This window comes from Triturus cristatus, chromosome 4_1, assembly GCF_964204655.1.
Source record: "Triturus cristatus chromosome 4_1, aTriCri1.1, whole genome shotgun sequence".
NCBI lineage: Eukaryota > Metazoa > Chordata > Amphibia > Caudata > Salamandridae > Triturus > Triturus cristatus.
Window position 1 is genome coordinate 58,704,870 of NC_140585.1, and position 11,985 is coordinate 58,716,854.

The window sequence follows — 11,985 nt, forward strand, 5'->3', positions numbered from 1 at the left end:
AGATTGGCCCCCGGCTTTCGTTCTAAACGCTCCAAGGGGGGAAGAAGTCATTCTTCCTTCTTTTGGACACGTAGTGCCCAAGGAGGAGTCTGGGAGGTTAGCCGAGGAGTGGGCACGGGTGCTAGCACCTGCGTTGTATCGTAATCAGGTGGGGTGGGATAAATGTTCTGCCCTCCACGAAATTCCATTGCGGTCCGACCCCCAGCCACAACCTCAATACCCTATGCGTCGGGAAGCTAGGTCTCACGTCGCGTCTATCCTTGAACAATTGGAATATCAGGGAGTAATTGAAACGTGTGTGTCACCCATGAATAATCCTTTATTCACTGTGACGAAGCCTGACGGATCGTACCGCCTAGTTTTGGATTACCGGCACTTAAACTCGCACTGCCGGAATTGTGCGGTGCAAAATACACATAGTTCGGCTCTCGTCGATAGTCTTGTGAGAAAGAGGTTCAAAACCACACTCGACTTGTCCAATGGCTTTTATTGCCATAACATATCCCCTCATAGTTATGAGTGGACCGCCTTTACTTCGGGTGGTAAACAAAAAGTGTTCAAAAGGCTTCCTATGGGCTATAAGAATAGTCCTGGGGTATTTGCTGCCCGTGTGGTCTCTCTCTTAGAGATGGTAGACCCGGAGGCATACTCGTACGTTGATGACATATACTTAACAGACGACGAGTTGCTTCCACACCTTGCTTGCGTGGACAACATAATTACTATGTTTGCGGACTTTGGTTACAAGTTTAACTTTAAGAAGTCCCACATTGCCGAGTACACAGTATTATTCTTGGGGTACGAACTCAACATTGAGGGCCGCGGCTTGGCTCCGCAGTTCCTTGAGAAATGCGCACGCCTTCGTATCCCTGCGACACTGAAACAACTACAATCATTGCTGGGCTTTCTGAATTTCGGTCGTACCTACATTCCTGAATATGCCCAGCGTATCAAGACACTATATGCCTTGGTACAACCAACTTTTACCAAATCTTGCTGGCTGTCAGAGCATTCGGCTGCATTGCACTCTTTGCAGTCTGACCTTCTTACTGCGAAATATTTACAAACTCGTGATAACCACACAAACCTGGTCATAAGAATTGTACCGGGTGTGGAGGGGTTCACGTACTTAACATACAATGAAGGCGACACGGTCCCCATTGCTTACAAATCTCATTTATATACTTCGGCTGAAATGCGTTTCTCCACTGTCGAAAAGGTTTTGACAGCAGTTCAGATGGCAATCCTGAAAGAACGAGCGCTATCACAGGGGAAACGCATGATGGTGGTGACACCATTTCCTGCCCTAGAGGCAGTCACTAAAGCAAGTGTGCCGAATTCTAAAGCTTTGCATCCAAGGTGGATACAATGGGCGACCTCCTTAGCCTCGCCTGACGTCGAATACATCTTTGACGCAGGGCTACAGACTCAGGAGAGTTTGGAGTATGAATTAGTTCATCCGGCTCCACTTACATTGCGCCCGTTGGAGGAGTTCCATTGTGTCATATACACTGATGGGTCCGCGCAGCCCGCAACTGGATCAAGGCACGCTTATTCAGCGGCTTGCGCAATTGTTGTTGGTACTTTCGTGAATGGAGAATTCATACAGGATGCGGTGCATACGCAGACTTTGGGTGATTGTACCGCACAATTGGCGGAGCTTCGTGCTCTGGTGCTTGCACTGGAGTTTGCTGATCATAGAGTCACAACTCTTATAGTGAGTGATTCTTACTATTGTGTTCAGTCTTACAACGACAATCTGATGTTTTGGATCGCGAATGGATTTCGTGATTCAAAAGGTAGCACAGTGAAGCATAAAACGCTGTGGGCTAGGGTGGCTGAACTAAAAGGCAGTCGGCCCCTTGTGAATGTTATTCACACTCTTGGTCACCAACGAGTTGGCGTCCATGCTGTCGGTAACAGTTTGGCTGACGAGGCAGCTAAAACAGCAGTGGCAACATACTTGGTAGCAGCAGTTACAAGATCCAAAAGTAAGATCGATGATGACATCTTGGCAGCCATTGCTGCTTCAGAGACTGGGACAAACTTCCCTAGAGGTTTCCCTTCTCGATACCATTATCACTTAAGTCCTGATAACGTCCCGTTAGTGAGGATTAATGATGTTGGGGATAGAGTTATTCCCAATGCAGACTGCAGGCCTGCTTTGGTGCAAGCTGCGCACGAGGGTGTTGCGTCTGCGCACGCCGGAGTGTCCGCACCTGTGTCACTGTTGCAGCAGCGTTATTGGTGGTACGGTTTGTACAAACATACGCGGACTTATGTCCTCAATTGTGGTATTTGCCAACAAATAAAGCCGTCTTCTGTGGCGCGTCCACCACAAACGCAGCTGCATATATCTAATCAACCACTAGCGTGTGTTTATTTAGATCACTGCGGTCCTTTTTCCTCTGACACTGCGTACAAGTATATCTTGGTTGCAGTGGATTCGTGCACACGTTTTCTTTGGGTGTGGCCACACAGGAGTGCTGACGCCAGGACTGTCATCAAAGCATTGCGTGTCTTTATAGGGAGTTTTGCATGTGGAACCCTTCACTCTGATCAGGGCCCTGCGTTCGCCTCTAAGGCGTACAAAGAAGCTATGAGAAGTTTGGGGGTCCAAGTCAAATTTTCGTCTCCATACCGGCCTGAGGGCAATAGTGTTGTGGAACGAATGAACCGTGACCTAAAGCAATCATTGACAGCCAGGGTGTTAGGTACTGGCAAAAACTGGCTAGCCCATTTGTATGACGTCCAACGTGCACTTAATAATCTCCCTAGAAGGTCTCTGGGTGGGAGGACCCCGTACATGATGCTCTTCGGGGTTCGAATGTTTGTCCCAGACCTTGAGGGTCTAGACATGGCGGCGGCGGCCGCGCCTTTTGACTTAGATGACCACTGTACTGTCTTACAGAATCTTCAAGAAGCAAGAGACACTCTAGCAAAAGAGCACATATCCTCTGCGTCCGAAGCTGGACTTCAGATTCCGGTAGTCGGCTGGCTACCCAGAGTTGGTGATCTGGTCCGTGAGAAGGTGGAGAAGAAGAAAGAGTTTGGCCCCTCTTATCGTGCACCAGTGCCGGTGCTTGGAGTTGAGGGTACACGTACAGTTGTTTTACCTCCACTTTCTGGTCACAGAGACAACAGGTACATTTCAGTTGACAATGTCAAGCTACACAGGGTGGCCGATACTCCATAGTCTGACACCTTCAGTTTCTTGCCCTTCAATGATGCGCAGTTCTGTTGTGGTGCCACCATCTGATATCGTGCCTGAGGTTGCCATTGAAATGCAAGTACTTTCTGATTCTGCTGTATCGCCTGCGGATGGTGATTTGCCCGATGATGCTGAGTATTCTTATCCTGCTGATGTTCCATTGCCCCTTTTGCATTCATCAGAAATTCCCCAGTCTAATTCTTCCTTTGAAACTGAATCATTGACTTCCACTGCCCCTTCCAAATTTTCAAAATTCTTTGCCTGGTTCAAGAGACAATTTTTGGTTCCCCCCTGGATTTACATTTGGCTGGTGCTCATTTGCATTTTTTTGTTCATGTCCATTGGCTTTGTGGTGGTGTTTTTTAGGCTCATAAATGGACACTACCTGAATGAACGTTCTACAATTAGATTAATTAATGGAACTTTGGCCCCACATTCATCGTCACACATCATGAAGAGGGACCAGACTTTTGTGAACATCACCGCCTGGCCTGTCCGTGATGGAATAGCATGGGATGCAGTTAAATTTCAAATTCATGGGCCCACGGAAGTGATTAATGTACCATCTGTATATCGTGTTTCTATGGGTGATGTGGTAAAACAGAACATTCGATCTGATGATTGGGATGTAAAAACTATAGAGACACTGTTTTCTGATTTGAAATACTATGCCGCATTTGATGCTGAGGATTTGTATGTGAATACTGAAAACTATGCAGAGCAGTTTTGTTATCAACATTATGGTACTCATTTTCTTCATAGGGCTAACACATTTCGTAGTTTAGTCAACTTTACTCAGTGGGAACATTGCCCTGCCCCGATGGTTGGTAGTTCAAAGACTTTGGTCAACAAATGTTCATATTTTTCAGATTTCAGTGTGTCCAATAATGCATCCTTTTATTTTAAACTTAAGGACGAACCTATTTCAAAGGTGCGTTTGACACACACTAAATTGTTGTTTTCTAAGTCCTTTATGGACGATTTGGCAATTGGAGGGTATGACGTTTGGAAAGATAATATTGATCTCAAATCGGTTTGGGGCACTAAGTCTTGGCAAGTACAAGGAACAGAAGCTTTACATCGTGCCTGCCTCATCCCAAACCACATGTTATTTTTAAATTCAACAATTTTTCAGACAACCTGTTTTGGATTGGCGATATCTAAAAAATTAACTTCTCCCTCGATCCCGGATCTGAGTGCTTATCCTGATTGGGAGAATCACACAGATCTGTCCCTTGCTATGTTGCAATCTTTTATTTCAAATTCCACCTTCAATATTAGTGCATTTGACCCTAAAGGTTGGTTGGTATGGCAGAGAAGTTCGGATACCTGTCAACGCAGATTTTTGGGGTTGGTTCCCGGATACATACAGGATAGAGTAGACCCTCGTTTTGTGTCCTCACACACTGTCACTACCTACTCGGTAGGTAAATTGTGCCAGACATGGCTGCAACATTCCACATTGGATTCTGTAAAAATTCACTTGTCCCGTTTACATGACAAAATAGATTTGAATGATTTTGTTAAAGGTCCCGCATTGGGAAGATCCAAAAGGTGGGTGTATGCTGTTTACAACGAGGTTTGGAAGTTGTCGCAGATTGAGGCTGCTTCCAGGCTCTGTGCTATTGACCAGGCCAATATGGACAAAGTATTGGCAGTAATAGATAATAGTATTAACACCTTATCTTCGAGAATATATACATTAGATAACATTGTTTCATCTGTTGTAGATATTGTCCAGGAGGATGTGTCTGTGTTATATCATGGTCAAAATCAATTACGATCGATTATGCAATTTGCTTGGACTTTGCAGACGTTAAAGGCGGGGAAAGTACCTTGGGATTACATGAATATTTCTTCTTTATTCCGCCCATTTAATCTGACAGCAAAGCAGCAATTCATGTCCATGAAAGATGCTACGTATTCACTACTGCATATAGAAAAGTTAGAGCCTTTGCCTTTTTCAGTGGCTGAGTCTGATTATGCAGTGTGGCTCATCCATGGGATGGTCACTCTCCCGATTTCTATGTATAGGTTTAGTTCGTGCATGAAACATTACGCCTTGGGCAGATATGAAAAACTTGGTTCTGCATTCTTGCATGAAGTCTGGTCTCTCCCATTTACATATCGATGTGAGAGAGAAGGCAAAGAAGTTTATTTGAAGGGTGAGGAGTGTACGTCTGCTCCTGATCATTCCGTAGTGTGTAGACATATCCAATTACATGGATCGTGTAATATGAATGCCCCTAATTTAGCTTGCGTGTTGAAGGGCATTCCTGTGCCAGTTATAACGCCATCATTTACGCTGCTTGCTAATGGTAGTTATCTGCTTTTAAATAGTGAGGCTTGCTGTGGGATGTTAGCTGGAATTCCCTATATTGTTTCGGTTTCACGAAGGGTAATATGCTGTAATAACGTGCTTTTCCCACCCCCACAAGGCCGGCTTGATGTATCCATCTGGCCGACGATTCCAACCTTGAAAGCAGAGTTCAATAGGATGAGCAGAATAAGGGCTCTTTTGTCTCAAAAGGAGGTTGCGTTGACTTCGTCCCGTGAAACATTTCTCCTTCAAGTGGCGAACACTCGCACAGAAGTTCAAGCTCTTTTGAATACTGACCTCCCCCTGCATTTTGGCACATTAATACACACTATCTTCAATGCTTCTTCCACGACTGGTCTGGTCCATTTTTTTTAAAATTGTAGGCTCTGGCCTTGTGACGTCTTTCCAGTCTATCTTTGGTATAATACCAGCTATTTTTCATTCTATTTTTTCAGGTGTTTTCGGAGGGTTTCCTCTGATTCTCGCTTTAATTGCTGGCATACTCCTGTTGGTCTGCGCTCTACGCTATGGATGCACGACTTGCGCTACTCGACCACGGATTCAGCCTGTTCCATCTGCGTAGCCGGATGTGGGAATCGTATGGCACTTTACCACTGGCTACCTTGAGTGTCGCTTATGGATTATCATTCCGGTTCCCGTTTTTCACTTGTGTGCAGCCTGTTTTTCACTGTCTCGAATGTCCGTTCCAATGGGCTCTTGATATGTGCTTGTCAAACTTGGTGTCACCTGACCTGGATTTTGATCGACTGATGTATCCCTTAGTGGTTCATGAGTTTGACTGTTCTGGAGTCGGGTTTATGGCCTTGGGTGCGGCGCATGGAGTCCTTGGTTTATGGGATATCGAGAAGGCAGCAGTTGACTTCCTGGCACGAAGATACATCGAGATGCCTGCTTCTTGTCCACGTGGAGTGCTTGATACTCATTTCCCTGTGGAACACGTGTGTTCTTTTTCTTTGCTGAATTGGATGACAGACAATTTTGCGGATGACTCCAATGATTTTCTACTGGAAGCTGCGGCTGCATACGCTGCTTACACTTTCCTAGACTAACATTTGTGCTCACAATGTCTGGTGGCAAGTCATGTGGAGTTGCATTTTTTCACAAACGATCGTTGGCCTCTATGGACGATGGCTTGTGTTTTTATATATTTTTCTCTTCGAAACTTTTTTCTCTCATTTTCTGAACACTCACGTTTCAAGCTCTTTAGTCTGCATCATTGATCGTGAACTCTGCGTTCTATTAAAATATACGCCCCTGGTGGTTCCCTTGGTTCGATCAAAGGGGGATGTCACGTGGTTTTAGGCCACTCCTCGTTTTACATTGCTAAGTTAGCTCAATCACGTTAGCTGTTAGACAGCCATTTTGCTGCTTTTGCTGCCTTTGCACCCGACACTGTTGTTACATGTTATTCATTTGAGAAATGCAGACTCGCTCTTGTCTCAAGTGAATGTTATTTATACATCCTTAACAGTTGCTAGTGCCCTTGGTCTGTACATCGAGTAAAGAACTGTCCTAGGACACTAGACGGTGCCGGCTGATTGTGTTCAGGGTGATCGTACCACTGTTTAGTCATAACATGCACGCAGCTGCAAATACCAGAAAGTCGTAGGCTTTAATATTACAGCGCAGCAGGTTTTTAGACACATTCGATAGAAGAGCTGAAGCAGAGAACACTGAGCTGATCTTTTGATGTGATACACCTAAGCTGATCTATACGGTATGGGGTCCCCTATGCAAGCCTATGAGACCTTCTAATAGTCTAATAATATTTTATTAGTTGCTAGAGAAAGGAGGGTGGTTGTTTTCCACTGTCATTATTAATATGATCGCTCCTTTCATTTTCTATGGTATTGTAACAATGCTAATGGTAATGATCTTAACCATTTGTCTGCTTATGTTAGCCAAAGTACTGTATAACAGGACTCGAGGTTTATGAATAAATTCTTTAAACTTTACTGTGTCTTAGTTATTCTGTTGTGGACTGATATATATGTGCAAACGGGTATTTCGGGTTCCCACCATTCCTGAGAATAACTAAGTCGCATGTTCTGGGTTGTCTATACATTGGGACCGCCGAGCTAAATCTCGGATAACGAATGTGACACTAAGCTAGTCGGATAAGGGGTTCATAGTTCTGAGGGGAGTTTCTGGTACACCACAATTCTCTAAGGTTCTGGTTTCCTGCGCATAGTTCTGTGCATACGCAGAATCCCTACAACAAAGCATGATGGAGTTTGTAGTCACAGATAATGCTCCCCTTCCAAATTGGCCCATCAAGACCTCTCTGAACCATGCCCACATCACAGGGAGTGGAAAATGATTGACAAGATGGCTGACACTGGGTCCTGCTGTGGGGAGCACAAGGGCCTGGTAGGGCTTGTGCACCAATCAGAAGCAGGACACCACTGCCTGACATCCTGAAAGACAACTTGCACGCCCTCCAATGGAAGCACGTTTCATGGTGGGATGTCTGGCCGGGTGGGAAGAAGGACTGACAGCTCTGACCATACTTACCAGCATGTGGAGACACACACCCCCCACAACAAAAACCCCACACAACTCACCGTGTAGAATGCATTGACTCACACCTTAGTGAAATATCAGCCAAAGATACACCGTACTGAGTGCTGCTGTGTGAAGCACAGGGGCTCTTTTTGGACTTGTAGCCAAACAAACACAAGGACTTCACAGTCAGCCATCTTGCCATTGCTGTCACACCCCCTCACAGGGAAGCAGAGTCAAAAGGAAGGAAGTATTGGCATGCTGGGAAGGAGGGTGTAGCCAAGAGCATGATGGGAGTTGCAGTCACAAACATTCCCCACCCACCCACATGGCCCAGCAAGCTCACACTGTACCATGCTTGCCTCACAGGGAGTGGGAATGGACTGACAAGATGTCTGACACTGGGCTCTGTTGTGGGGAGCACAAGGCCCTGCTGGGAACTGGGCACCAACAAACACCAGGACTGCACAGTCAGCCATCTTGCACCTGCTGTCACACCCCCTCACAGGGAAGCAGAGTCAAAAGGAAGGAAGTATGGGCATGCTGGGAAGGATGGTGTAGCCAAGATCATGATGGGAATTGCAGTCACAGACATTCCGCACCCACCCACATGACCCAGCAAGCTCACACTGAACCATGCTCGCCTCACAGGGAGTGGGAATGGACTGACAAGGTGTCTGACACTGGGCCTGAGAAATGATGTGGCTGACAATCACACATATGCACTGGCCAAACAAAACCCGGTCGCACACACAGCCATAGCAGCCATATGTTCAAAGTCATTGTCTGGGGATGCAGTGTCCAGGGGTGTCCCCTGGCCGGGCTGTGGACGTGTGTCTTGCAGATGACAAGTCTGGCGAGCCATGTATGGTATATTGCACAAAACACACAGGAACTCACTTATATATCATTGACAGGGGACATCTGACAGTGAATGGAATGGACACACCAATATAGCCGACACCATAGCATGGTCTCATTCACACTCAGTGCTATTGTGAGCTGCATTCCACTCCTACATCGTACTGAAACATATGCATCCTTCACACAACACACCACTCACCTATATAGACACTGTAGACACAAGGTCTAACCTGGACTGCATTGGAGGAGACATGCTACTCACAGCAGCCAAACTGCAACACACACACCACCGGCCCTCACTGTCATGAGCACTGAAAAGCCAGAGTGCTACCTTGCCCAATCCATGTCACCATGGAGAACATTGACAAGTCAAATCACATATGTACGTACAAAACTCAGCACCAGACTCATTAACGATGGTGACATCATCACTTGTATGAAATGAGATGGGAACTAGGAACACTGTAAAAAAACACTTCCTCCAAAGACATCACAGGCATACCGGACTGTGGCCATGTCGTACCAATACATCAATGTGGCACACAAAGACTAGCAAAATCTGCTACCACACATGCCCCAATCTTACAACATTTCCTCAGTGGAATAGAACGTATGTCCTTGTTAAAGCTCACATGTGTACAGGCATGACACACCTGTGTCAGCAACGTTATGGCCCTTGAGTAGTAATGGTCATGTACAGACATATCTATACATGAGCTGGGCATGCACACACTTCGACATCCACATTGAAATGCTTCATTTTGGCTGGGCAATGTGCAACAACAATATCAATCTCTGTCCGTGACAACCCTGGACAAAGCAGTGTACAGGCAGGCATCTGGACATACAGTAGAAAATGTAATCTATGTGAACCATTGATGCCTGTAGAAACATAACTTACATTGTGTGTCTCTTCCAAACACAGGTGGTGCTGGGGTCATAGCACCAAATGAACAGGAGTCCCTGTCCCAGACTCTGGTGGACACTCAGCTCTCTGATGTGGATCCGTCTCTGTCCTCTTCGGATGATGACGAACAACCTGGCACCTCCGGTGTGAGTCATCGTGCAGCACCAGCAGCACCAACATCTGCACCCCCTGTACCCACGCCTCCAACATCTGGAAACAGACAGGGCACCCCGCCAACACGGACAGACCAAGGCCACAGAACACCGACAGCACAGGGACACGGGACCCCCAGGAAGCTACAGAAAACACCACCAGCAACACCACCCAAAGGGTCCCAGTGTCACCTGTGCGTGCTGCCGCAGGTCCTGCCCATGTGGATAGGGGTGGTGGGAGGCAGAGGGCGCGCCTTGCAGAGGGGTCTGGACTGCATGATGACCGAAAACTGGCACGCATCATAGATGCGAACCAGGATAGCACCGGAGGATTTGGCCAGGTAGTGGGGATCCTCAAGGACATGAAACAGGAGCAGGATGCCTACCATGCCCGCATGGAGGCAAAGTGGGATGCACTTACTGCGGTGCATCGGGACATACTGGTATGCCTCCGCCAGATCAGCACAAACATGTCCACACCTCCCTGTGTGGCCACAACATCCCCCAGGGCCTCTAAACCTGCTCTGGACAATGTTCTTTGTGCGCAATACGTTCACCTTGTCGTATCTGACACTACTCGCCTACATGACATGGAGGGTTCATGTTGGTCCAATGTAGCAGATGACTGTGGAATTTACTCTGGACATTTCAGCTACCAACACTTCCAACTCTACTGTGAACTTTGGATTCAAAACCTAATGTACAGCATCCACCATCCTGTGCACTATCCTCACACATGTTTTTAAATAAACTCACCAGTACACCATACTTGCCTCTGTTGTGATTCCAACTTGTCATGTGTCATGGAGATGTTGATCTGCTAAACAACACAGTGCATGCCAAATACTACAACAATGTGACCACCGTTATGTGAGTCATGGTGATGTGACACATGTGAGGGAGACACACCACTATGGCACCACAGCACATACTCACCATGTCCATGTAACTCATCACACACAATGATGTTGACGTGAAATACATTGGTATGCACAGAGACAACACCTATCCACGGTCAGTGGTACCAAGTCCACAAGTGAGGTATGCAAATGTCAGACAGATGTGGGGAGACAAACAACGCACCTAAAAAAGCATAGCACAGGTTCATTACACATCAGCAACATGTTTATTCCACAACAGTTGCAAGGTAATTGTACGTTACAGTGGACACACGGTCACAAAGTGTGGGAGAATTGAAGTCCAGGGGTGTGTGGCACATCACTTAATGGGAATTGACAACTCCCACACTGGTGTTGGATTCTGGGTGTTGGGGGTCAGTGTTGACCAAACAACAGGCAAAGTACCCTGGGAAGGACAGACACAAGACACAGTCAAAAGCACAGCAGAACAGGAGAGAAATACCTGTGATCTCTTTGGAGGAAAAGGAGAGAAATGCAATACACATGCACAAAACATGTCACAAGAAACCGACACAGGAACAAGTTAGCAGTTCTACACTATTGTGGAGTACAGACCACCTGAATGGACACATCACGGCACGCATCCAGTCAAGTGGCACACAGACACACTCAAACAGCTACAGAGCTGCCACAACACATTTCAGGCTAACTCCATACATTGACATAACAACCCTGTAAACTCACATTCAGATGAAGAAGTTGTTGATTAGCTGTGTGCGGACGTCACCCTCATCATGTATGTATGTATGTATTTTTCATTTGTAGAGCGCACTGTAACCCTACGGGCATCCTGGCGCTAAGACACAGCAAAAAAATAAACACAGCTGCAAACTAGGCAAGACAGCTGATTACGCTCTGGGAAGAAGCCAGGTCTTAACTTGCTTGCGAAACAGCAACAAATCCTGTATCTGTCTCATCTCTAGTGAAAGACTGTTCCACAGGCGCGCAGCTGCAACGCTAAACGCTCGCCCCCCCCCCCATGGTAGTTCTTTTTATCTTTGGGATCCTAACCAAATTAGCTGCCGAGGAGCGCAAGCTGCGTGTAGGTACATACCAGCTGAACCTACGTTGCAGCGGTCTGGGTCCAA

At 46.5% G+C, this 11,985-nt stretch overlaps 1 protein-coding gene across 1 annotated transcript in view; it reads left to right on the plus strand.

Moving 5' to 3' along the window:
- LOC146839499 (E3 ubiquitin-protein ligase TRIM39-like) overlaps window positions 1-10,743 on the plus strand; it is a 182,531-nt gene extending 171,788 nt beyond the window's left edge. Inside the window, exon 6 of the mRNA XM_085651541.1 lies at window positions 9,844-10,743. Within this exon, the coding sequence (XP_085507667.1) occupies window positions 9,844-10,283 (440 nt within the window). The 3' untranslated portion in view covers window positions 10,284-10,743. The remainder of the gene's footprint in view (window positions 1-9,843) is intronic.
- Window positions 10,744-11,985: the final 1,242 nt, after the last annotated feature.